Source organism: Magnolia sinica, chromosome 8, assembly GCF_029962835.1.
Source record: "Magnolia sinica isolate HGM2019 chromosome 8, MsV1, whole genome shotgun sequence".
NCBI lineage: Eukaryota > Viridiplantae > Streptophyta > Magnoliopsida > Magnoliales > Magnoliaceae > Magnolia > Magnolia sinica.
In genome coordinates this window covers 34,923,438-34,948,936 of record NC_080580.1, presented here as the reverse complement: position 1 = coordinate 34,948,936, position 25,499 = coordinate 34,923,438, and the positions used below count along the sequence as shown (strand labels likewise).

The 25,499-nt window shown below is 43.1% G+C and overlaps 2 protein-coding genes and 1 non-coding gene across 3 annotated transcripts; all 3 read right to left on the bottom strand.

Moving 5' to 3' along the window:
* Nucleotides 1–6,898: 6,898 nt before the first annotated feature.
* LOC131254225 (uncharacterized) lies at nucleotides 6,899–7,921 on the bottom strand. Its single transcript, XM_058255223.1, has one exon. It carries the CDS (start codon nucleotides 7,919–7,921, stop codon nucleotides 6,899–6,901), a length of 1,023 nt encoding a protein of 340 aa, XP_058111206.1.
* A 5,042-nt stretch (nucleotides 7,922–12,963) lies between these two features.
* On the bottom strand, nucleotides 12,964–13,070 carry LOC131254457 (small nucleolar RNA R71). Its single transcript, XR_009175570.1, has one exon. It is a non-coding gene; the product is annotated as a small nucleolar RNA R71 (small nucleolar RNA).
* An 11,252-nt stretch (nucleotides 13,071–24,322) lies between these two features.
* On the bottom strand, nucleotides 24,323–24,778 carry LOC131254224 (serine/arginine-rich splicing factor SC35-like). The gene has a single exon (XM_058255222.1). It carries the CDS (start codon nucleotides 24,776–24,778, stop codon nucleotides 24,323–24,325), a length of 456 nt encoding a protein of 151 aa, XP_058111205.1.
* Between the last annotated feature and the right edge of the window lie 721 nt (nucleotides 24,779–25,499).

Below are 25,499 nucleotides of genomic sequence, written 5' to 3'. Positions count from 1 at the left end.
CCAGTTAACCTCGGGTTACCCTTGGCTGACCCATCTACATTAAGCTTGATCCAATCATCAAGTGGTCTGGCCTAAGACACCACTTCGCATCTCTTTTGTGGACACGGGGCTAGATGATACCCAGATTTGACAGAAGGGCCGACCCATCTACGAAATAAAACAACTCTCCTAAAGGCTAAATTTATTAAAAATAGAAACAACAATTATACCCTTTTTTTTTCCCGGAAGGTGGGAGCACTACTCATATTATTGTAAGTGAGTCGGATCCGCTGTTTCATGGAAACAGCGAGCAGCTGAATCCAATATTATTATTGGTCCATGTAGTTATAAGTGCCACATCATCAGCTTTTTTTTAATATATTAAAAAAAGAAAAAAAATATTACATTTCCGAAAAAGTCTAATGCAGTTAAACGGTTTCGCTTAGAAATCGAATTGCATACCGATTACGGTGCGCACTTGCTCTCACCATACTGAGTAAACTCAGTTGGTCTCACCTTAGTAGGCCACATCCCATGGGCCTCACATACAACTGGTGGGCCTCTCATACAACTGGTGCGCCCTGCATATGACTAGTGGGCTTATACATCGACAAGTGGGCCTCACGGTGGACCTACAAGATGGACCCTACTAGATGGACAATGGATGTTGCGCCCCAAACTCGAAAAATGGGCTCACAAAATTTTCTATCACTGAATCTGGCATCGACAGCCTCTGTAGTGCCCCAATCTCGGATCCCGGCACTCACATGCCAGATTCTGATCTTGGGATTCTACAAGGAGGATTTTCAGTATGAATTTTTTTTTGTAATGGAGCATAACCAAGTCACAAAACAACATCACCATATATTCATTATATCAAAAACTTTAAGTACAATACGGGAAAGGAAATATAAGGTGATAAAAAAACTCCAAAATAGTCTAATATGCGCTCTTGCCTCAGCACTGCTCCGATCCAATGCCACTTGCACGCAAAGGTCATGCATAAGCTTATAAAAGCTTAGAGGGTGGTGTAAGTGTGTGCGCAAGGTAAGCGCCAAGTGGACAATATCAGAGTAATGTGGAAATATGCGGTAAGTCCATGAATACTATCAGCTGTACCAAAGCTATATGATGTAAGGCATGAATGCTATTGGCCATACCAAGGCCATGCGATGTTAGGCATGATCTAGCCAAATGTCATATGCGAGATGCAAAGCAAACATGCCATTCCTCATCAATTACACATATCAGTACAATTCCTCTCTAGATATCACCAGGTCTAATACACCTCACACTACTGCCTCCTCCCTAGCTGCACACTTAAGCAAGTGGAAGAGACCACACTATCCGCCTAACCAGTGGTCTGCCAATACCTACCCAGTTCGTCGATAGCGAACTCATTTGTGAGCTGGTCAAACTCAGCCTAGCTTATAGCCCCCTCACCGAGCGAATAAGGCCACACCCCCTTCCAACCGACCACGATATAGTGGGCGATACGGCCTACTGGTATTCAGCACTTGGGCGCTCGTGTATCCACTTGGTCTAGACGTTGGAGTATCTCCTAGTACTAAAAAGGTTCTAAGATTTTCACCCAAGGACATCTTAAGTGCCCACAATGCTAGAGCCAATATTTTTGATATCCGATACGACCATCTACGATGTGCCTGTGGAGGTTACGGCCCTGATGTCACTAGGGCGTGCAGTGATCAAGTCACACATATGCGGAATGCATGAGTTACATGGTCAAATCATGCAGCAATCCTGGGAATACCACACACTCATGTGGGGGCACTCCGTCTCATAAGGAGTCCCGTAAATGTCTCAACCCAACGGCTTATGCTATGATCAAACATTCCTCAAATCAAGCATACATATGATACGTATGGGCATGAATCATGGAGCTATAATAAGCATGTTATAAAGTGATGAATTATCAACAAGTATGAGCCTATCAATGGGCCCTAAGGAGAGTCATAATGCGGACATTTAACTAACATTATTCTTGCAATGTGAACATCAAACCAACATTGCTCCCAAGGCATAGCCTGTCATAAACTTCATTACCTAAACCATGTTGGGATCACACATTGCAATGAACCTTAGATACTTCCCATTGAGCCTTCAATACATCAAATGGGCCATATCATATGGGCCTTATATTCATCAAGTGGGCCACATCAATGGGTTGCACCAATGAGCGTTATGTACATTGCAATGGGCCATAACCCATGGGCCTTAAAATGTATCAAAATGGGCCTAATCACGTGGGCCTCATATATATACCAAGGTGGGCTTCGATGAACAGCCAACAATAAATCAAGATGGGCCTCATAACATGGGCCTTACATTCATATCAAGGTGGGCCTCAACAATGGCCTCATACACATCGAGGTGGGCCTCAACCAACGGGCCATGAATATGACAAGTGGGCCACCTTGCATGGACCATATGTATATCAAATGGGCCACACCAATTGGGCCTCATGCATATCAAATGGGCCATAGCCAAAGATGAGTGGAAACCACTATGGCTCTTAAGAAGTTTGAATGGTGGAGGTCACTATCCACTATTTTAAATAGTGGGATTCACTTGAACTTTAGATCTGACTCATTCTTTAACTCATGCCATACAATGAGCTTTCAAAGTGGATGGACGGTTTGGATGCAGCACATGCATCATAGTGGGTCCACTATCCGTCCAGCAGCCAGCAAAATGGCTGGACGGCATGATAAAACACATACATTAAAGGTGGGTTCCACCGTCCACGGTAGTGGATGGTGTGAATAAAACACATACATTACTGTGGGCTCCACCGTCTGCCTAGACGGTGGGCATAAAACACATGAATCACTGTGGGCTCCACATGGGGCCCACCATAATGTTTACCTGCAATCCAACCGGTTGATAAGGTCGCACGTATCAGGATGAATGGGAAAAATAAATTTCACATTGATTCAAAACTTCTGTGGTGACCCAAAAGGGTTCCAATGGCAGACATTTAATCACCGCTGTTTCCTATGATGTGGGCCACCTGAGCTTTGGATATGGCTGATTTTTGGAGGGGGCCCACTGCTGGAAGTGGCCCACCATATGAACGGGTTGGATGACAAATATACATCATGGTGAGGCCCACAGCTGGAGCCGTGGGTCCCTGCCTACCACCCGCCCGCCCGCCTGGCACAGGCGCTGTCTGCGCCTCTAACAGCAGCAGCAGCAATGCTGCTGTTCTATTTTGTTTGTTTTTTTTTAAGAAAGGCGGTTTTTCTGGGGTTTTTCTTAGGTGGGGTCCACACCGGCAAAATTCACCCCGCCCACTGGCTTCCATGGTCCAAAACAAGCCGAACAAGCCCAATATCTGATATTTTTCGGTGTATAGAAACGGCAGGGTGGTTTTCAACGGTAGAAACCACTGTTTTATATGCTATGGCCCGTCAGAAGATCGGATTGGCCCCATTTTTTAGCTCAACGCCTAAAATGGTCTGAGGAAAAGGATGGGCGGCGTGGATTGAATACGTACATCAAGGTGGGGCCTATATGAGTGGGCCACCCCATAAGCTTGGAAACAAGCTAATATTTGTATTTTCTTTCCACGCTGGACAGTCTTGGCGTAACACATGCATAAGGTGGGCCTTGCTCTGGTGGGCTACCAAATGGATGAATGGTATGGGTAAAACATACATTAAGGTGGGATCCATCCAAGTGGGCCACACCACTACATCATCACATACAAGAATAAAAGAAAGAGAGGGAAAGAGAGAGAGAAGGAGAGAGGGACACGTGTGATGGAGGGACCCCGGCACTATGGGCCCTCCCTTGCATAATTTAAAACATACATCAAGTGGGTCCCATTGCATGTGGGCCCACCAAATCAAAGATCAATGGTGGAGATCCCTTCTCCACCAAGATGTAAGGTTTAGATGACCCTTTTTAAGCTAGAAAATAAACATCATGATGGGGTCCATGGAGAATGGCCCCATCATGGAATGATCATGAAGATCAAGGTGGGCCATCGGCCACATCTTAGGGTCCAAAGAGAGATCCATACCATCGATCGGTAGGCCTCACTTGGCCCATCATCAAAACAATGAAATCTAGCCTATGGAAGCACCCACCGTTCGATCTTCTCGGTCCGTTGGAACGTTGGTCTCCTTGTGCTTCACTTTGATGGAGAGGATGAGAAATGAAGGGCTAAGATGATGGATTTTTGGGATGGAAAGTGGGCCACACAACTCACTTTTCTCTCATGGAAGAGCTTGGACGTGAGCTCATTTTGGTTGCTTGGAATTTGTGAAGAGAGAGAGAGAGAGAGAGAGAGAGAGAGAGAGAGAGAGAGGGTGGTTGAAAGAGAAGTGATGGGAGATGGGTGATGGATGTGAGTGATGGGTGAGGTGATGGATTGGTTGACTTTTGGGTTTGCTTGACTTGTGGAGAAAGAAAGCATGGGTTGCTTTGTACTTGACATGAGGTGATTGACGGGATTGATTTGACATGTTGTAGAGATTCTCTTGGGATTACAAACGCGCGGTGTTTCTTCGAAATAAATGTTGACCCACATCTCTCGGCCAGGGTATCGGATCGGTGCGTAAGACGTGATGTCGGAACCCATCTAATTTAAGAGGATGAGCCCAAAGTTGAAGTATATCCAAATGTCAAGTGGATCATACCACTATAAACAGTGGGGATAATGATTTCCACCGTTGAAACTTTGCTGGGCCCCACAGTGATATTTATTTGTCATCCAACCTGTCCATAAGATCATACAGGCATGGATGAAGAGAAAACACAAATATAAGCTTGATCCAAAACTTTTGTAGCCCCTGAGAAATTTTCGTAGTCGATTTCCGCTCCTTAAGAGCCTTTGTTTCGCCTTGCTTAGTTAATAAAGTAATCATTTTAATATTCCATAACTAAAAATTATTTTTGGATGAATATTTCTCAATATCAAACTTGACGTTTCCAATTGATGTTAATCCTGTAGATCTAGATATATGCCCCGACGATAGCTCTGATACCACTTGTTCAGGATTTGGACTGTGGAATCACATAGAGATGTATCTAGGATAGCAATCCAAGAGCACCAAGCAAATACAAGAGGACATAAAGGTTTACTGTGGAAAACCCTTTCGGGAAAAAACTACGGCACAAAGTGACAGATTTTTACTATGAAAGCAGAAATTATGAAGAGGAAGGACTTTCCACACTTGAGTAATCCTCAAATCTCTCTCTTACTCCATCCTTTTAGAAAACCCTAGAACCCTTTTAGAAAGCCTTAGAATCCTTTAGAATAATACCTCCCAATCCTATTTACACCCATATATATAGTTTTAGAAAGAATCCTAAATAAAATCGGAAAGAATCATAAACGAAATCGGAAACAAATCCCGCACTTTTGCAGTTGCACAAAAAATCTGCGCAGAATCTGATTAGATTTAAGACATCAAATACAACATTTCATTAGAATCCTGAGCAATCTAAGTTGGGCCCACTATCTGTATGATTCAAACCCATAATAAGAGGGCTCTTCCAAAAAGTTTGAGCATGGCATCGGCTGGGTGGGCCTCGCCGTGATGTTTATGTAAAATCCACTCCAACCAGTAGGGGCATCACCCTATGTTAGGAACAGGGCTCAAAAATATGCCCATTCCATGATTCATGTGGACCACACAATTGCAAAAGATGTGTAGTACAATCCTTACTTTTCAAACAGTTACACTTGGTGTGGCCTACCTGAATAACAGATGGACCTGACGTTTGGGCCTCGATGATAAATTTTGATGGGCCAATCTAATGGTTAGAGCGGATTTCATATAATCATCACAGTGGGTGCTTGTAAAAATCAAGAATGGACTTCTCTCCCAATTGTTTTCTTTGGTGTGGGCTACCGAATCACAAGTCGGTCTAATGTTTTGGCCTTGTGCGTAATATGGAATTTTCCATCTAAGAATGAATTTCACATACACATCATGACAATTACCATACATTCAAGTTATGTGGGATCTAGTATGATGTTTGAGTGATATCTGATTCACCCATTAGATGTACCCTCTATGCATGCTTTATAGGGGCATGTTTTAGTTTTTTTTTTTTTTTGGTAAGTACAAATAGTTTGCTTTCTCAGTGCTGATGTGAGTTTATCTGCCACTGTGATGTATTTTCAACTTTTCTTTGTATTTCCTTAATTAACTTTCAATCCATCAAACTTCAATTTCTCAGCGTAATCAAAAGGCTAGTACCATCCCACCAAGGTTTGATTTGCACCATTTTACCATCCCCAAGTAGGGAAAAACATTTCATATGGCATCAATTGTTCGAGAAACTATATAATGTAGAATGGCTCGCGGACTATTTCATGGCCAAGATGGACTAGAAAAGGCCCAATCGAAGGCGGAAGTGATCTGGACCGTCAGCACATTAAAATAGGCGTATCTCACAAGCCGAAATGAGTTATCCGCCGTGAGTATGATTTTGGGGTAGGACAAGCTACTTTAGCCACCCAACTAGGCCATGCCGTGTTGCCCTCGCTGACTTTGCGAGATTCCATTAAATCTACGATTGAAATCCCGTTTTATTTTCATTTTTACTATTTATAGTAAGTTTTAGTTTGATTATAACTCTTTATCCGTTGGGCTTTAGGAGTTGTGTCCAACATGAAAAGTACTTAGAATAATTAGGAGAATAGTATGGTTAAGACGAATAGGACACTTACTATTTTTGGCTGAAAACCGTGATGTTTAGTAGTTTTTTTTTTTTTAAAGAAACCGAAAATTCCATAAATGAAAAACATATACAATCATTCAGGAGGGACCCTACAAAAAGGAAGGGGACCACACCTATCATATGAGCCTAATTGGACACGGAAAACACACAAGCAACAGACATTGAAAATGCCAACAAATGGAGAAAAGGGCCAACCAAACCATCAGGTACACTGTAAGTTTCTGAGGCCCGCTTGATCGAGGAGAAGAGCGCCCTGGACCTTAACCGGAAGGGCATACTTGGAGACAAAAAAATTATTAGGATTACCCTCACTGGCTAATCTAGTCAACGCATCAGCCACAGAGTTCCCTTCTCTGAAGATGTGACTGAAAGATAGGTTGAGGGAACGACGGAACTCCCGAATCGTGCCTATCTTATACCAAATGTTCCAAGGAACAAAATCGTACCTATCCGCGGCTGCCTTGGCGATTGTCAAAGAATCTGATTCGACAATGATGCTGCGGAGGCCCAACTTGGAGTAGCTCGTGATGCCATTTAGCATAGCTTGGGCTTCAGCTATAGTGTTCAAGGTGAGACCGTAGTTGCGATGGAATGCAAAGATCAGATTACCATGGTGATCCCTACAGACCCCTCTACCGCCACTCAGCCCTGGGTTCCCCCTAGAAGAACCATCGACATTCAACTTAAGGAAGCCCCTAAGGGGTTTAAGCCAAGTAACTATGGAATGGTTTCTAGGAAGATGACACTCTGCCTTGGGAATATTGATGAGTTGAAGCGTGATGGAATCCGCTAGAGAATTCCGATCCTCACCCAGGATAGTGCAAGCAATATCATGCAACCATTGAGCAACTTTGGAAATAATCTTGGAGGCGGACATCGCGCGACCTTCAAATCGGGCCTGGTTTCTGCTGAGCCAAATTTCCCAGCTGATCACACTGGGAACAAGTCCAACGAGGCGAGACACTCTGATTTTCTTGCTAGCTTTGGAGATCCAAAGGTTAAAGCGCTGTAGGACGGACTGACTCGAGAGGTAGTTGACACCAAAAATGTTGCTAAAATGCTCCCAGACCGAGACAACAATCATACCATGGCTGAACAGATGATTCTGGTCCTCCTCCACACCGATTGCAAGGACAGGGGAAGCCGCACTCTGCTCCGTATCAGTAGTAGCAGGCTGATCTGAAACGATACGATGGGGTTGCAACCGACGAGAGACACGCTGCATCTGAGCGTTAAAGGAGCTCCCTACCTAAGGCTGCTGACTGTTCCTGTGAGCATGCTGCTGATCGAGAGGAAGAGACAGCGTCTCAGGCAAAAACGGGTCCTGCGCAGGGGCAGAATTGTGCAGGACAGAGAGGGCCTATTTACAGCATTCGCAACGAGAGGCCAGCGAAATTCCAAGCTTCTGGAGGGACTTGTCAACTGGGACAGCATTTTTAAATCTCTTCCATACAAAAACACTCATCTTAGGAGGGAGAGCCTTAGACCAAACCCATTTAGGCCAACTAAGATGAGGAAGGCGGGGCTTGACTTCATTCCACACAGACTTAACAATGAATTTACCCGAAGCAGAGATGTCCCAAATCATCCAGTCTTTTCTATTGGAAAACAGAGAATGAGTAGCTGTGATTGAACGCATCGCTTCTGAGGAGATTATGAGACTGATTTCTGACAGATTTCTAGTAGCAGGGAGGTGGAAGAAATCTCTAACAGTAGCTTCTTTCAGGTGCTGAGGGATGGGTCTCTCAATTGCGCCTGCTAACAGGCCACAACCCGACCAATTCTGGTTCCATAAATTGATATTTCCTTCCCCAATCAGAAATCTGGAGTGGCTGATAGTAAACTGCAACACTTTGAAAATCTCCTTCCAAGATGAAGAGGAGACCTGGCCATTAACACTATTTGAGGCAATGATCTTCAGGAAGTACCTGGCCGAAATGAACTTAGCCCATAAAGACCTACCCTGGAGAAGATGCCAACCCATTTTGATTCTGAACGCCCGAGTGATGTCCTCGAAGGATCTGATTGTTGGAAGCTATTTTCCTCCAGCTCACCCAGTGGAGGTTTTTCTTTCCATCCAACCACCCCCAGAAGAAGTTAGCAAACGCTGACTCAAGGGCCGAAAGGGTTCTATTTGGGACATCAACCGCTGCAAGAGTGTGCATAGGGATACTGGAGAGGACGTGCTTGATAAGGGTAACTCTGGCAGCCTGGTTGAGGAAACAGGCCTTCCAACCGGTGATGCGGGACTCAATTTTCTCCACCAGGGGCTGGAACGTAGCAGCCCTGACTTTCCCTTTGGATAACGGCACTCCAAGATACATAGAGGGAAGAGAAGCTTGCTTGTAGCTCGTAATGTTGCCGAGCTTCTGGACTTTGGTTGTGGAGCATTTTTTCAAGATAATGAAAGACGTCTTGGAAGAATTCACCTTTTGACCAGATGCATTTTCGTATTGAGAGATGAATATGAGCAGCATGCGCACATTGGATAACCTGCCATTAAGAAATAATATTGCATTATTAGCATAAAAAAGGTGGGTGATTTTAGGGCATTGTTAGGGGAGCTTGAAGGGTTGGCAGCATCCCGATGTGAAGAGCTTAGATAGACCCCTACTGAATACTTTAGCGACAAGGATGAAAATAAACAGAGAGAGTGGATCACCCTGCCTCAAACCCCTGGAGGACTTGAAAAAACTGAAGCTTCTACCGTTTATGATGACTGAGAAGCAGATTTCTTTCCAGAACGCAAAGATCGTTGAAATACATTGGCTAGTGTTGAGGGTCAAATATTGCATATCAGACCCCATTTATTACCTGGATTTATGAGCATGACTCTGTTTAACGGCTTGGTTTAACTGTGTATATGATGCAGAGTGTATGTACGAGCCTGGACCGAAATGGGTGCTTAAAGCATGGACTTAACGCTCTAATGACACCAAAACGTGGGACGGACTCCAGAGACCCAAGATCAACAGAATTACACATCAGGGACCCAAGAAAATCAAGGAAGTGAAGCTCAAGTGGCCTGAAAAGTGTCCAGAATGCAAGATCATAGGGTTCCCACCATCTGATCAGTTCGAAACTTCATACGTGGCCTGAGGACCATAAATAAACCGTACACGTAAAATTTCAGCTCCTGGATCACTGTGGAAGTGGCCCAACGGACAGATCAGCCCCTTTAATCATTATGTGGGCCCCGCCTGATATCTGGATATACTCCAATTTTGGTCTCAACACCTTAAACTGCGTGTCAAAACAGATGGATGGAGCAGATTTCTTACAAACATCACCATGGGACCCACACATCCAGTGCACGTGCAAGGTGCACAAGTGCACCGGACGAGCATAAAAAATAAGGAAGTCGGTCAGCAGGCGCTGACCGACTCAAACTCAATTTTTTTTATTTACGCAGCAGCGTAACGCTGCCGACCGTCGGTTCTGCTTGTGGGACCCACCCATCATAATTGCTGATGATCAGAACCTTCCATTGTGTCCAAGGGGTGCCTATAAGCCTCACCTAGGTGTCCTTTTGGACCCATGAACGTAATAACAGGAAGATTACCGTCCAAACGGAAGATGGACGGTGGAGTAGAAGGTATTGTGGGCCACATGAAATTTGGTCCAAAAGTAGTGCTTCCCACCTGATTTTTCGAGTAGAACGCAGTGGACGGATCGGATTTTCCAAAAAGACAGTGAAATGGGGCCCACCATCGTCACAGCGTCAATGACGCTACCCTGTTTTCGCAACCGGAAGTCGTCCGGTTTTTGCGGCGGATTGTACGCCCTTGGGTGTGGTCGGACAGCTGATCTGAACCGTTCATCATGTAGGATTGCACGAAAACTCCTTGAGGACGTTGTCCTTTTAAAAAAAAACAAAGAAGAAGAAGCGCGGAGACGTGGTATTCCGGATTGCGTGAGGTTCCTCGCAGCAGAGGGCAGGGCGTTTTTTTGGCTGCGGAAGGACTGTTTCCGCAGTCTAATCCTTTCAGGACTCCACAGCAGCTCTGGAGAGAGCTTTCCATCTTTAAAAAGGAAGGTGCGGGAGAGAGATGGGGCATTCAATTGGGAAGGCTGGACGTGAGCAACAGGAGCTTGGACGAGGAGTGGAGTTTGGCATTCGAGGTTGTGCGGCTGGTTGGAGGAAGGACGAAAGAAAAGAAGACAGAGAGAGAAGATGAGAGAGAAAAGATAAGAAATTTTTCTTTATTTTTCTTCTTTTTTTCATTTTCTTTTTCTTTCTATTTGTTTTGGGTTTAGGCCAATCATGAGTGGCTAAACCTCTTAGCTAGGGCTAAGAGGTGAAGCCTGTCGCGAGATGGGAGATACTATTTCATTCCTTTAATTCATGAACTGAATTTGATTTGTGTTGATTATTAAAGGAATATTTTTCTTAGTCTTTAATGGTCTGTTGTGACTGAAATTACAATGGGTTTGCAATGGCTTTGAATATTTCTTTCCCCTTTTTTATGTTTATGAAGTCAAGAAGCCCTGTTGTTTATCATTGTTCCATGGGCATGGTAGGATGACAGTACCCTTCCTGATCTTCATACATTGTTGCTTGGTTGGTAATTAGTTTAATCCTATTGTTTGCTTTGTCTCCTGGGCATGGTTAGATGATGGAATCCATTCTAATTCATATACCTTTCATCTCTTGAGAACCAAATCAAGTAAGTTCAGTTCGAATTCCATAATCCTTGATGCAGGCAAAAGATCTCCCTGATCTCTACAAGTGGATCCTCTGAATCCCTAGTTTCCCTTCTCTGAATTCCTTAAGTTTTAGATAATTATTCCGCAATTATTCCTTAAATTTACAATTGAGTTTGATTACATCTTAGGCTAGTTCTATTTCTACCTAGTTTCAGGAAACGTACAGGTATCAGTCCCTGTGGATTCGACCTCGGTCTTACCGAGTTTATTACTACATCACAACCCTGCACTTGGGGAGTGAACAAGTTTTTGGCGCCGTTGCCGGGGACTGACGGTTACGTTTTTCTGAAATTAATTAGTTTTAGAATTAAGTTAGGATTAGGATTTTACTTACTTTAGGATAGAAGTTTTTATTTTATTTTATTCTATTTTTAGAACTTAACTTGTTTCCTGTTTTATAGGATCTGGACATAAGTTTCTAAATTGGTAATTCCTTCCTAATCTCTCTACTTTTTCATATTTTTAGAATTAGGGTTTAAATTTTAGAAATTTTCTAATTCTAGTATCCTCCCTTCTGTAGGAAATAGTTTATTTTTAGAATTTAGGTTATTTCTTTCCCTTCTTAGAAATTAACTTTCTATTTTTGTTTTATTTTAGTAACTTTCTAATTCTGACACTTTTAGAATCTAATTTTGTTTCTTAATTTATTTTTAGAATTCTTTAGAAACTAACCTTCCTATTTTGTAGGCCTTTAAGATAGAAATCTCTAATTCGGTAAGCTCCTTCCCTACTTTCTATTTTTCAATTCTCTTTTAGTAATCTACTTTCTAGTTTAGGACTCTCTTAACTTATTTTAGAAATTTTCACTTTCTTTTAGGAATTCTTTCTTTTAGAAGCTAGTTCACTTCTATCTTTCTTTTAAAGAATTGTTCTTCTCTTTTAGAATCTAACTTATTTTATTTTGCAGGTTTTAACTCAGGACTCCAATTTGGTAATTTCTTTCCAACTCTCTCTTTCTTCCTTTCTTAGGATTAAGTTTTTAATTGAGGGCTGCGAGTGTTTCATGCCCAAGTGGGCCCGTGACGACACTCGACGTCTCTTGACTGAAGGAGGATTGGTTGAGGGGTTGACTATCCATCGCAGGACTAGACACCGCTCGAAATCCCCTGAGTTAACTGAGGTTATGGCTGAAGACCAACCTCCTCCACTTCCACCCAGGGTGGAGGATACCCAAGATGAGAATGAGGTGCAACAGGCACCCCCGCCTCGTACTTTACGAGATTATCTACAACCGGCGGGAGTGAGTATGCCCTCATGCATGATTTTTCCTGAAAATACAGGACAAATGGACATCAAGCCAGGAGTTATCCAACTCCTTCCCAAATTCCATGGACTTGAATCTGAAAGTCCATATTTACACTGAAAGAGTTCGATGAGATAATAGCTACATTATGTTTTCCTAATGTATCTGAGGATACAATTAGGCTGAAACTCTTTCCTTTTTCCTTAAAAGAGAAAGCTAAGACGTGGTTACATTCACTGCGTCCTAGATCCATTGGCACATGGAACGACATGCAGAGGGAATTCATAAAAAAATTCTTCCCACATCATAAAACGATTACCCTTAGAAAAGCGATCATGAACTTTGCCCAAAAGGAAGATGAAACATTCTTCCAATGTTGGGAAAGGTTCAAAGATTTGGTCAGTTCATGCCCACAACACGGATTTGAAACGTGGCGCATTACAAATTTTTTCTACGATGGACTGACATCTTCCATGTGCCAAATGGTCGAGACAATGTGTAATGGAGAGTTCATCAACAAAGATGTTGACGAGGTATGGGATTACCTCGATAGTCTCGCTGAAAAAACACAATCATGGGACTATTACCCAAAGTCGAACACCACGTCTAGGCCGACTCAATTAAAGGAGAAAGGTGGATTATATCTCTTGAAAGAAGAGGATGATCTCAAGTATAAAGTGACTACGCTCATAAGGAAAGTTGAGGCCATGGAAGGAAAGAAGGATAAGGTCAATGAAGTTGTTTGCGGCATCTGTGATTGTAACATTCACACAACTGAAAACTGTCCTACAATACCTGCCTTTCGAGGAGTGTTGAATGAACAAGCCAATGCCGTAAATAATTATCAAAGACCTTTTATTGGACCTAACTCCAACACATACAATCCTGGCTGGAAAAATCATCCAAACTTTAGTTGGAGGAATGGACAAACGGCGACTCCTCCAGGTTTCTTCAATCAAAATCCAAATCAAGTGAAACCTCAAGAGGAACCGGTTCAAAATCCCATACAAGAGCTGGCTCAGGCAATACGAGGAATCACAGATTTTATGCAAAAGATAGATTCTCGTATGACGGTTATAGAAAAGGGGATGCTTCCTGCACAACCTCTCCCCAATCCTAAACCGCAGTACGAGAATAATGATCCCAGCTCTTCAAATCAGATGGGGCATGCTAAATCCATCACCACTCTTAGGAGTGGGAAGATCATTGATAAAACTCTTCCGGTTAGGCCCGAAAAGCCTCAAGAACCAGAAGAGGACAACAATGATGGATCCAGTGATGCCCCACAAAAAGTAGAACCGGAACTTCTAGAGAAGCCAGTTGCTCCATTCCCTCAACGGTTGGTTTCACCAAAACCTCTCTCTAACTCTCAGGATATCTTAGAGGTGTTGAAACAGGTGGAAGTCAACATTCCTCTACTTGATGTCGTTAAACAGATACCTTCATATGCCAAATTCCTGAAAGACTTATGCACGACCAAAAGACGGAAAATTGTTCAAAAGAAAATCTTCTTGACTGAGAAAGTGAGTGTCATCCTAAAGCAAGACGTGCCGCAGAAATTCAAGGATCCCGGTAGCCCAACCATATCATGTGTAATCGGGAACCATCGAATTGATCACGCACTTCTTGACTTAGGAGCGAGCGTCAATTTGATTCCCTACTCGGTATACAAACAGTTAGGTTTGGGTGAATTAAAACCCACCCTAACCACATTACAACTTGCTGATCGCTCTGTTCGTGTACCAAGAGGGATAATTGAGGATGTGTTGGTCCAAGTTGATAGATTTTACTACCCTGTAGACTTTATCATCCTGGACACCGAACCCATCAATAACATGAGCACTCAGATTCCCGTCATTCTTGGTCGCCCATTCCTTGCTACATCAAATGCAATTATCAATTGCAGGAATGGTATCATGACTATGTCTTTTGGAAATTTGACATTGGAGTCAAATATTTTTTTCAATAACGGCAGCAACTCAGAGGATGATGACGATTTCCACGACATTAATATGATTGACTCTTTCGTGGAAGATACGACACCTCTGACCTTATCCTCCGACCATCTAGAGACGTGCCTGGCCCACTCCCATGATTTTGATGATGACATGATTAGGGAGACGTGCGCCTTACTTGATACTGCACCGGTACTTGAAGTTAACCGGTGGAGGCCACAATTTGAAGAATTACCGCAAACCGATGTAGTGCCTCTACCGTCTAACCTCAAGCCGCCGAAGCTTGACCTAAAACCTTTGCCCTCTGATTTGAAATATGCATATTTGGGTCAAGATGAGACATACCCGGTGGTGATCTCTGCCCACCTGGAGAAAGAACAGGAGAGTATGCTTATATCTACTCTCATTGAGCATAAAGGAGCCCTGGGATGGACGATAGCGGACCTCAAAGGAATCGATCCCTCGATTTGTACCCACCACATATATCTTGAGGATAATGCAAAAACCGCTCGGCAACCACAACGTAGACTAAATCCAAACATGAAGGAAGTGGTTAAAGCCGAGGTTCTTAAACTACTGGACGTGGGTATTATATACCCTATATCTGATAGTCAATGGGTGAGTCCAACTCAAGTGGTCCCTAAGAAGTCTGGAATCACCATCGTAGCCAATGCTAATAATGAACTCATGCCAACTAGAGTCACTACTGGTTGGAGAATGTGCATTGACTACAGGAAGTTGAATACCGTCACGAGGAAAGACCACTTTCCTTTACCATTCATTGATCAGATCCTTGAAAGGTTAGCTGGTCATTCCTATTACAGTTTCCTTGACGGGTATTCAGGCTACAACCAGATAGAGATAGCCCCTGAAGACCAGGAAAAGACCACATTTACATGTCCCTACGGCACCTTTGCTTATCGAAGGATGCCATTCGGACTATGTAATGCCCCTGCCACCTTTCAGCGATGTATGCTTAGTATCTTTTCTGATATGGTGGGGCAATATCTAGAGGTCTTCATGGACGACTTCTCTGTTTATGGTCCATCTTTCAGTAAGTGCTTGGAAAGTCTTAAATGTGTGCTGAAAAGATGTGAAGAAAAGAACTTGGTACTTAATTGGGAGAAGTGCCATTTCATGGTTCAGAAGGGAATTGTCCTTGGGCATATCATCTCGTCCAAGGGAATCGAGGTAGATAAGGCAAAAATCGATCTTATCTCTAACCTACCTCCACCCAAGAACATTAGAGACGTGCGATCCTTCTTAGGACACGCAGGATTTTACAGGCGATTCATAAAGGACTTTAGTCTCCTCTCTCATCCTTTATGTACTCTTCTTCAAAAGGATGTTCCGTACGAGTGGACTGAGCAATGCCAGGAAGCTTTCACCAAGCTTAAGGGCACGTTAACCACTGCACCTATCATGCAGCCACCCGACTGGAGCCTTCCTTTTGAGCTTATGTGCGACGCTTCTGATTATGCTCTTGGGGCAGTCCTAGGCCAGAGAAAAGATAAGAAGCCCTACGTCATTCATTACGCGAGTAGAACTCTAAATCCTGCCCAAGTGAACTACTCGACTACGGAAAAGGAACTCTTAGCCGTAGTGTTCGCCTTGGACAAATTTAGGTCCTACTTGATCGGATCCAAGATCATTATCTATACAGATCATGCGGCACTGAAGTATCTTCTTTCTAAGAATGATTCTAAGCCCCGTTTGATACGATGGATCCTTCTACTCCAAGAATTTGATTTGGAAATTAAAGATAAAAGGGAGTAGAGAACGTAGTGGCCGATCACCTTTCTCGCCTTAATACCTCTGAGTCCCTTGAGACAACCCATATCAATGACATGTTCCCTGAGGAACAATTGTTTAGAGTCTCCCATTCACCTTGGTTTGCTGATATTGTCAATTATCTTGCCATAGGTTTCACACTGACACATTGGACTGTGTAAGATAAGAAGAAATTTTTTACCAAAGTGCGCAACTTCTTCTGGAACGATCTATATCTATTTAAATATTACCTAGACCAAATCTTAAGGAGATGTGCACCAGACAATGAGCATCAAAGTGTCATCTCCTTCTGTCATTCTCAGGCCTGTGGTGGTCACTTTTCTACTAAAAAGACCACGGCTAAGATTTTATAGTGTGGCTTTTACTAGCTCACTATGTTCAGGGACACTCATGAGTTTTGCAAAGCTTGTGAGCGTTGTCAGAAATTGGGAGCATTGTCCCGTCGAAATATGATGCCTTTGAATCCCATCCTTATCATTGAAGCATTTGATTGCTGGGGCATCGATTTCATGGGACCATTCCCCCAATCATTTAGAAATCTGTACATTTTGCTTGCCGTGGATTATGTCACTAAATGGGTCGAAGCGATTTCGTGTCGAAAGAATGACCATCGCACGGTCATTAAATTCCTAAAAGAAAACATTCTTTCTCGATTCGGAACGCCTCGAGCCATCATTAGTGATGGGGGCTCACACTTCTGTAATAGACCATTTGAGAGCTTAATGAAGAAATACGGTATCTCTCATAAGGTAAGCACCCCATACCATCCACAGACAAGTGGACAAGCTGAGATTTCCAATAGGGAGATCAAACACATTTTGGAGAAAACGGTTAACCCAGATCGTAAGGATTGGTCAATCCGATTGACCGATGCCTTATGGGCATACCGTACTGCATTTAAAACTCCTATTGGAATGTCTCCCTTTAGACTTGTCTATGGGAAGGCTTGTCACTTGCCTGTGGAGTTGGAACATAAAGCGTACTGGGCGATCAAAAATCTTAATTTCAATCTGGACAACGCTGGCTCGCTACGCAAACTTCAATTGAATGAACTTGAGGAAATCCGGAATGATGCGTACGATAATTCGAGAATTTACAAGGACAAGATGAAAGCATTTCATGACCAACACATTTTGTGAAAATCATTCACGCCTGGTCAGAAGGTCCTTTTGTACAATTCTCGATTACATCTCTTTCCGGGTAAGCTTCGATCTCGTTGGACCGGCCCTTACATTGTTGTTACTGTTTTTCCTCATGGGGCCGTTGAGATAAGAGATCCCAACAATGGCAAGGAGTTTAAAGTCAATGGACATCGATTGAAACCATTTGTCGAGAAATTTGATTCAGAGGACATGTCCATGCCTCTGATCCTGTTTACCAGGATTGATCTCCTAGTCTGATGGAGGTATAGGTCGGTTTCTTGTTTTCATAGGACTAGGGTAGTTTCCTTTATTTTGTCTTAGGATAGACGGTAAATTTAGCGCTCCTGGGAGCCAACCCAGCTTTCCATTTTCCTAGTTAGTTAGTTCAATGTTTTGGGTAACATTACTGCAAACCCTCACGAGACTACAACTCGTCCACTAGGGGCAACCTAGGTGTTTAAAGGCTTGTTGCATACGCTAAATGCAATCGAGAGCACCTACGAAAGTGGTATAGGTAGGATTGTATTTTTGTTATTTTATTTTACTTCTGTTGGTTTCTCTCTTGTGCTGACCGCTCTTACGTAGAAATCTTTGAAAAGCCTCTTGATTCTTTCATCCAGGTATTATCTTTCCATCACTTCTCATTTACTTTTTGTCCCATGTGCATCGCATGCTTATTTCTTTTACATTGAGGACAATGTAGATTTTAGGTTGGGGGTGGGAGATTAGGTCACCTAATCAGCATTTTCTTGGTCTTGTATAAAAGCTGTGAAAATTTTAAAAAAAAATTTCTGACATTTTGTTGAATTTGAAGTGATTTTGATAACTATCTTGGATTTAAAATTACAAGATAAGTGAAGTTGGTAATTTATGACTCTTAGATTCAGTTATCTATTATATTAAATTTCACAGCTAAGTTTGAATTGTTAATCCATTATTAGAATTTGTACACATTGATTGAGTCATGAATTCGCAGGACACATCTCGCGTGCATATTAAGGTTTCAGTTCGATATTGAATGATTAACTTGGTAATCACTAAACATGAAAGGAACCAACTTGAAAAATTGAAAAGATTGGGCGAACAGTCTTTACCATAGGTTTGCTCCCTATAGGTGAGGATTCGATTCCCCATGGATGATATGTGAAAAAAAGATATATATAATTTTGGGTGTACAGTCTTCATCATAGGTTTGCTCCCTTTAGGTGAGGATTTGATTCCCCTTCTTGACATTACGTTTAATGGAAAAGTCAAAAATTAAACGATAATGTGTGAGGCAAGTTCTGGTTATCGTGAATTCTCTTATTGGTTACCAATGATATCCTTAAATAGAGAAGTGAATTTTAAAGTTTCGAGATTAGACTATGCATCCATAGATCTCAATGGTTAGAATTTTTCTAATTAATGGATTAATATTTGAGCTTGATTTTGAAGTACCATGAGTTCGATTCTAGGAGAAAGTAATGCCAACGTTCATGAATCTTAGAATTCGAATATCTGAATTGTTTTTCATAAATCTCTTGAGTTTGTAGAAATTATCCTGTAATTCTCAATTTCTTTTTCAACTTAAATTGGATATTTATCATGGGGTTATACAAGCAATCTCCCTCCCACGATATTGCATATCGGACCCCATTTATTACCTGGATTTATGAGCATGACTCTGTTTAACGGCTTGGTTTAACTGTGTATGTGATGAGAGTGTATGTACGAGCCTGGACCGAAAAGGGTGCTTAAAGCATGGACTTAACGCTCTAATGACACCAAAGCGTGAGACGGACTCCAGAGACCCAAGATCAACAGAATTACACATCAGGGACCCAAGAAAATCAAGGAATTGAAGCTCAAGTGGCCTGAAAAGTGTCCAGAATGCAATATCATAGGGTTCCCACCATCTGATCAGTTCGAAACTTCATACGTGGCCTGAGGACCATAAATAAACCGTACACGTAAAATTTCAGCTCCTGGATCACTGTGGAAGTGGCCCAACGGACAGATCAGCCCCTTTAATCATTATGTGGGCCCCGCCTGATATCTGGATATACTCCAATTTTGGTCTCAACACCTTAAACTGCGTGTCAAAACAGATGGATGGAGCAGATTTCTTACAAACATCACCAGTGGACCCACGCATGCAGTGCACGTGCAAGGTGCACAAGTGCACCGGACGAGCATTAAAAAATAAGGAAGTCGGTCAGCAGGCGCTGACCGACTCAAAAATCGAATTATTTTACGCAACGCTGCCGACCGTCGGTTCTGCTTGTGGGACCCACCCATCATGATTGCTGATGATCAGAACCTTCCATTGTGTCCAAGGGGTGCCTATAAGCCTCACCTAGGTGTCCTTTTGGACCCATGAACGTAATAACAGGAAGATTACCGTCCAAACGGAAGATGGACGGTGGAGTAGAAGGTATTGTGGGCCACATGAAATTTGGTCCAAAAGTAGTGCTTCCCACCTGATTTTTCGAGTAGAACGCAGTGGACGGATCGGATTTTCCAAAAAGACAGTGAAATGGGGCCCACCATCGTCACAGCGTCAATGACGCTACCCTGTTTTCGCAACCGGAAGTCGTCCGGTTTTTGCGGCGGATTGTACGCCCTTGGGTGTGGTCGGACAGCTGATCTGAACCGTTCATCATGTAGGATTGCACGAAAACTCCCAGATGACGTTGTCCTTTTGAAAAAAAATAAAGAAGAAGAAGATCGGAGACGTGGTATTTCGGATAGCGTGAGGTTCCTCGCAGCAGAGGGCAGGGCGTTTTTTGGCTGCGGAAGGACTGTTTCCGCAGCCTAATCCTTTCAGGACTCCGCAGCAGCTCTGGAGAGAGCTTTCCATCTTTAAAAAGGAAGGTGCGGGAGAGAGATGGTGAATTCAATTTGAAAGGCTGGACGTTAGCAACATGAGCTTGGACGATGAGTGGAGTTTGGCATTCTTTTTCTGTTTATTTCTTTTTCTTTTTGTTTTATTTTACTTTGTTTTCTAGCCGCATCATGCCTGTGTGTGGCTATCGAATCCAAATTTCTTTAACACCTGGACGATGAAACCCCACTTCATCCGATCATATGCTTTTTCCATATCAACTTTGATAATCAAATTTCCGCCAAACACCTTGTGGTCAAGATCGCAAGCCATCTCGCTGGCTAAGGTGATATTCTCAACAATAGATCTGCCATGAACAAAAACACCTTGCTCTTCTGAAATGAGATGTGGGAGGACAAGGGCCAACCTGGAGGCCATGATTTTGGAGAAAATCTTCACAATGCAATTGTGCAAATTGATGGGTTTGTAATCGGCAATATATTCCGGATTCTTCTTCTTAGGAACGAGACTGATTAGTGTGCATTGGAAGCCCCCTGGAATTTGACTTCCCCTGAAGAAATATGTAGCTACTTCAAAGAGATCATTCCCTATGATATCCCAACAGCTAGTGAAAAAGCGCCGCCAAATCCGTCGGGGCCTGGGGCACTATCAACGGGGATGGAGAAAGCAACTTCTTTTACCTCTTTAATGGAAATGGGCTTAGAGAGTTCCTTATTCATGACATCGGACACAATGTGGGGAATGTGATTAGCAACATCACCATGTGACTGTTGACGTTGGAAGAGAAGAGGTTTGTAAAGAAGGACACTGCTTCTTCACCAATGTCTTCGACTTTCTCGATCGTAGCACCAGAGATCATTTTTAGCTTCATAATTTGAATCTTCCTTCAATTTTCGAGGACCGAGTTATGGAAGAATTTCATGTTCCTATCTCCCTCAGCAAGCCAGGAGATCCTTATTTTTGTTTCCAAAAAATCTCCTCTCGGAGATAGGCCTTTTTGAGATTAGCGTGGGCCCTATTGAGATTGAGCATGGCAGATTCCATTTGCGAAGTGAGAAGAGCATGCTCAGCCCTTTGAACTTTAGCCTCAGCCGGATGAATGTTCCTGTCGACGTCTCCGAAAGTCTCCTTGTTTCACTCCTTAAGAACAGATTTCAGTCTTTTCATTTTGACAGAAAACTTGATCATTGGACTGCCGAGGGCCGCTTCATTCCAAGAGGCGAACACTGTGGAGTTAAAGTCATCATGGGTGGTCCACATTCGTTGGAATCTGAACGGGCGAGGAAACGTAGCGGGGTCAACTTGGAGGGAGAGTAGAAGGGGAGAGTGATCAGAGAAAGATCGGGTCAGATGATCAACCTTGCAAGTCGGAAAACAACTCATCTAATCGGAATTAATCACAATTCTGTCTAGCCGTGCCCATCTTCGACTTCTTCCCACTCTATTATTGCACCACGTGTAGGGGGACCCCCTGTACCCTGCGTCAAACAGCTCCGAATCATTTAGGGCCTCTTGAAAATTAGTCATGGAAGAGGTCATCTGCAATGAACCACCAAGATGTTCATTCGGAGAGGTGGTGACATTGAAGTCGCCACAAACCATCCAAGCCCCACAATGGCCCCTGATATGCTTCTAGTTTTAGCCCACAGATCCTTCCTCTGAAGATTAGAACAGCTAGCATAAACCGTTGTGACATAGATAGGGTGCACCAAGCTGTTGTCAGTAATTTAAAGCGTGATACATTGCCTAATTGCCCTGACTTGCCCTGACCTTATGCACTTGGAAGTGATTCTTTGCCAAAATCTAGATCTTATTGTCAACAGCATCATCAGAAAAATGGGTAGGGAATCCCAGTTTTGCTGCCACAGCGGGCCATTTCGATTCCTTGCTCATGGGCTCCTATAATAGCAAAATACCGATATTGTGTTTCCTAATCAAACGCTTAAGAAACCGAGTAGTTTAGGAATTACCTACCCCACAAGCATTCCAAGATAGGAGACTAATCATCAGAAACCCAACCTTTGTGCTCGGCCCTCTTCTGTAAGGTCTTCAACCTTTGATTCGTCCGATCGCTAAGAATATGTTTTTGCACTGTTTTACTTTTCTTTTTTTCCTTGCTCCTGACAATTTCCTCTTCCTTGGAGCTGATACTAGTATCTGAATCGATGATGCCCGGATCCGGGTCCTCGCACTGTAGGTCTACCCATAATCTGAGTGGATGTCGATTGTCCTCAGCACCATCACCCTGATTAGCCATGTTCTGCCCTTCGGTTGCCCCTTGATTACCCTATTCTCCTGAAGCCACAACCAGATCCTTAGCCCCAGAGGGCCCCATTGCAATGAGATCTATTCCTAACAAGTTCTGGGGAGCACAAGCCTCTGCATGCTTACTCACTGACCTGGAAGTAGACCTACCCATGTCAGATGACCTGTCGATGAACATGTCCTTGACTCCTGATAGCCATTCCTCCCAGTCGGGTATTATTTCAGGAATTGGACGGTTTGAATGGGTGCATGAGGAAGTTTGGTTGGTGGTGTTGTCCGGTAGATAGTGATTGTTGTGTTCTCTGCTCTTAGCCTCGACAACTGCAAGAGGATCTAACTGTTGGAGGAAAGGACTTGGGCCATCTAATGTACTGGCATTAACCTGTATGCAACCTTGAAGGTGATGGTTGGGGAGGAGAGGATTGCTGGGTAGCTGAAGTGCAGAGAGGATCTGATTGTTCTGGTGGTACTGAAGGTGTTGCTGAGGGTTTTTGTATTGGCTTGGGCTACACCCTGCTGATGCAGATTCTAAATTCCTAAACAGAGGGCCATCTAACTATAGCATCGGAGCAGGGACTTTTGAAACTGTTTCAACATTCTTGACCCTAATTTCCTTAGTGTGAATCATCTCCAAGTGACAAGCTAAAACAATCATGTTGTGTGATGGTTGAACATACGGCTGCAATCCACACAACATATCATCTTCACCATTGTAACCAGATCCCTGGGTAATATCAAGCACCTGTTGATGCAATTTGAAATAGGTTTGAGTGCCGATTTGCTGATTCTCCTCTAGCAAGGAAAATGTTGATCCAGAATATATTTCCACGAACACCTGATGAGTTACCCCCATTCGTTGCATTCCCAACCATTTCCGCAGATCCGTTGGCACACTCAGTAGGAATTTCTAAGGTGCATTTTTCTGTATTAACAGTTCCACCTGCAACCTGATTAACCAAAATACCATCCCCCAAGTCGAATGTGGTGCAGACACCTGACCTGCTGCCGGGTTTACCGTTACCAGTCTCTGCCTCTCTGGCTACGGCATTTCCACAAACATCTGATGGGTTCCATCATGAAACCTGCGAACAACCCACTCCTTGGTGCTCTTGTTCGTGGCTTGTTGGATGGAAGGGGACCCACCCAACTTGAACAGAGGTTCCATTTCTGCCGTTATAGGATATTCCTTCCCTAGCACGTTTAATTGCAATACACTGCCGAAGCTAACACCCGGGCGAGGAATTACTTTAATCCGCGTAAAAGCCTGAAAATATCCGAAACGTGAGTTTGAGTCGATTTGAATAATCTTACCGAAATAGCTCGCCAGATCGAGTATGACGGTTTCGATCTAGGCATGGGCTGGAATGCCAAAAACTTTGATCCAGACCCCATCGGCCCCGATAACCTCTTCTGGAGACCATGTTTCAACAGACTGGAGTCCCATTTCGTTGTGTAATGGAGCATTTTTACTAAATGTTGTCATATCTGCGTTAGATCTGAACAATAATAGGAATTTTGAGACATTTATTCTCACAACTTCCACTGCAGAGAGCTTCAGCTTAGGGTTCTTCAATGCTCCAGCTAGCCGATCAATGCGGACATCCCGGTCCACCGTAGTTCCCACCATGGCAAGATGCAACCATCGAAGCTGATTCTCTACTGCTCTGGAATTTGCGATGGTAGTGACCCTGGACTTCGCTTACAGCAGGTTTTTTGTTCCGGGTGTTGATCTGGTCGCCGCATCGAGAAAGGGCCGAGCCATATTCGATTTTCTCTGCTGGTATTCAGGGTAAGAGGTGGATGGAATTGTAACCCGGGTGCCCGATTGACTTTTCGCCCAAGCAATATGCGCAACCCTGCCATCAATCCGTCTTTCATGTAAACATTGAATAGCATTGTGGGCATCCTGTTCGTAGTAGAAACGGATGAAGGCGAATTCACGAGATCTGTGAAGCTGACGATTCCATGGCAAGAATACATCCCGTATTTTCCCAAAACGACCGAAAATACGAAGAAGATCCTCAGCTGTGGTATCAAACGTCAGATTGGCCGCAAAAACGGAGAAAAGGGATTTGGAGGAAATAGATTTCCTCCCAGGCACACGAACCCAGGGGTTATCCCGATCCCGTTCTCGCTCACACTCATGTTCCTCCATCCGTCAATGCTCCCGAGTCAGCATAGTGGTTCCTTGAACAAAAAAAAGGTACTCAAATTTTTTACTTTCTCTCCTAAACTTTCTGCCCATTTTTTCACATGACTTCATCCAGTGAAGGTTATCCTTTAAGATTAGCAATAATTTAAGAGATTCATAAGAATAATGTGAGGGTTTTGATACGTCTCATACTCTACCACTAAGAGTGGTATGACAAAAACAATTAATATATATATATATATATATATATATATATATATATATATATATATATATATATATATATATATATATATATATATACATGCCTAGCAAAGTGTGTGCGGCCCATCATACGTAGGTTGATTCTGAGATATGATCCTAGTAAATGATCCTAACCATCAAATTTGTACTTTAAGTGCCATGGAAGGGTAGCTTGGATATATAAAATTTTAAAAGTGCATTTCAGGCCCCGACCTCACCCTTAGAAGGTGTTGTCATTATTGTCCGGCCCAACTTGAAATATGTAATGGCATTCAAATTCGGTTACCTAGCAGACAGCCGCTACGCAGTGATAACAGTAATAACCGTTATGCATTGCAGGTTGAAGTGTCAAAATGATCGTAGATAACGATTTTATAACAATTTTTTCAAAAAAATGAAAAAAGCCATAACTGTTGATATGAGGACTATAATGGCTGTTACGACCCAGTATTATAATGATAATGGTGGTAGTCAATAGATC

Bases quoted from the DNA above. Each gene is read 5' to 3' on its own strand.
- LOC131254225 (XM_058255223.1), bottom strand. From the start codon at position 7,921: ATGCAGCGTGTCTCTCGTCGGTTGCAACCCCATCGTATCGTTTCAGAT.
- LOC131254224 (XM_058255222.1), bottom strand. From the start codon at position 24,778: ATGGAGGAACATGAGTGTGAGCGAGAACGGGATCGGGATAACCCCTGG.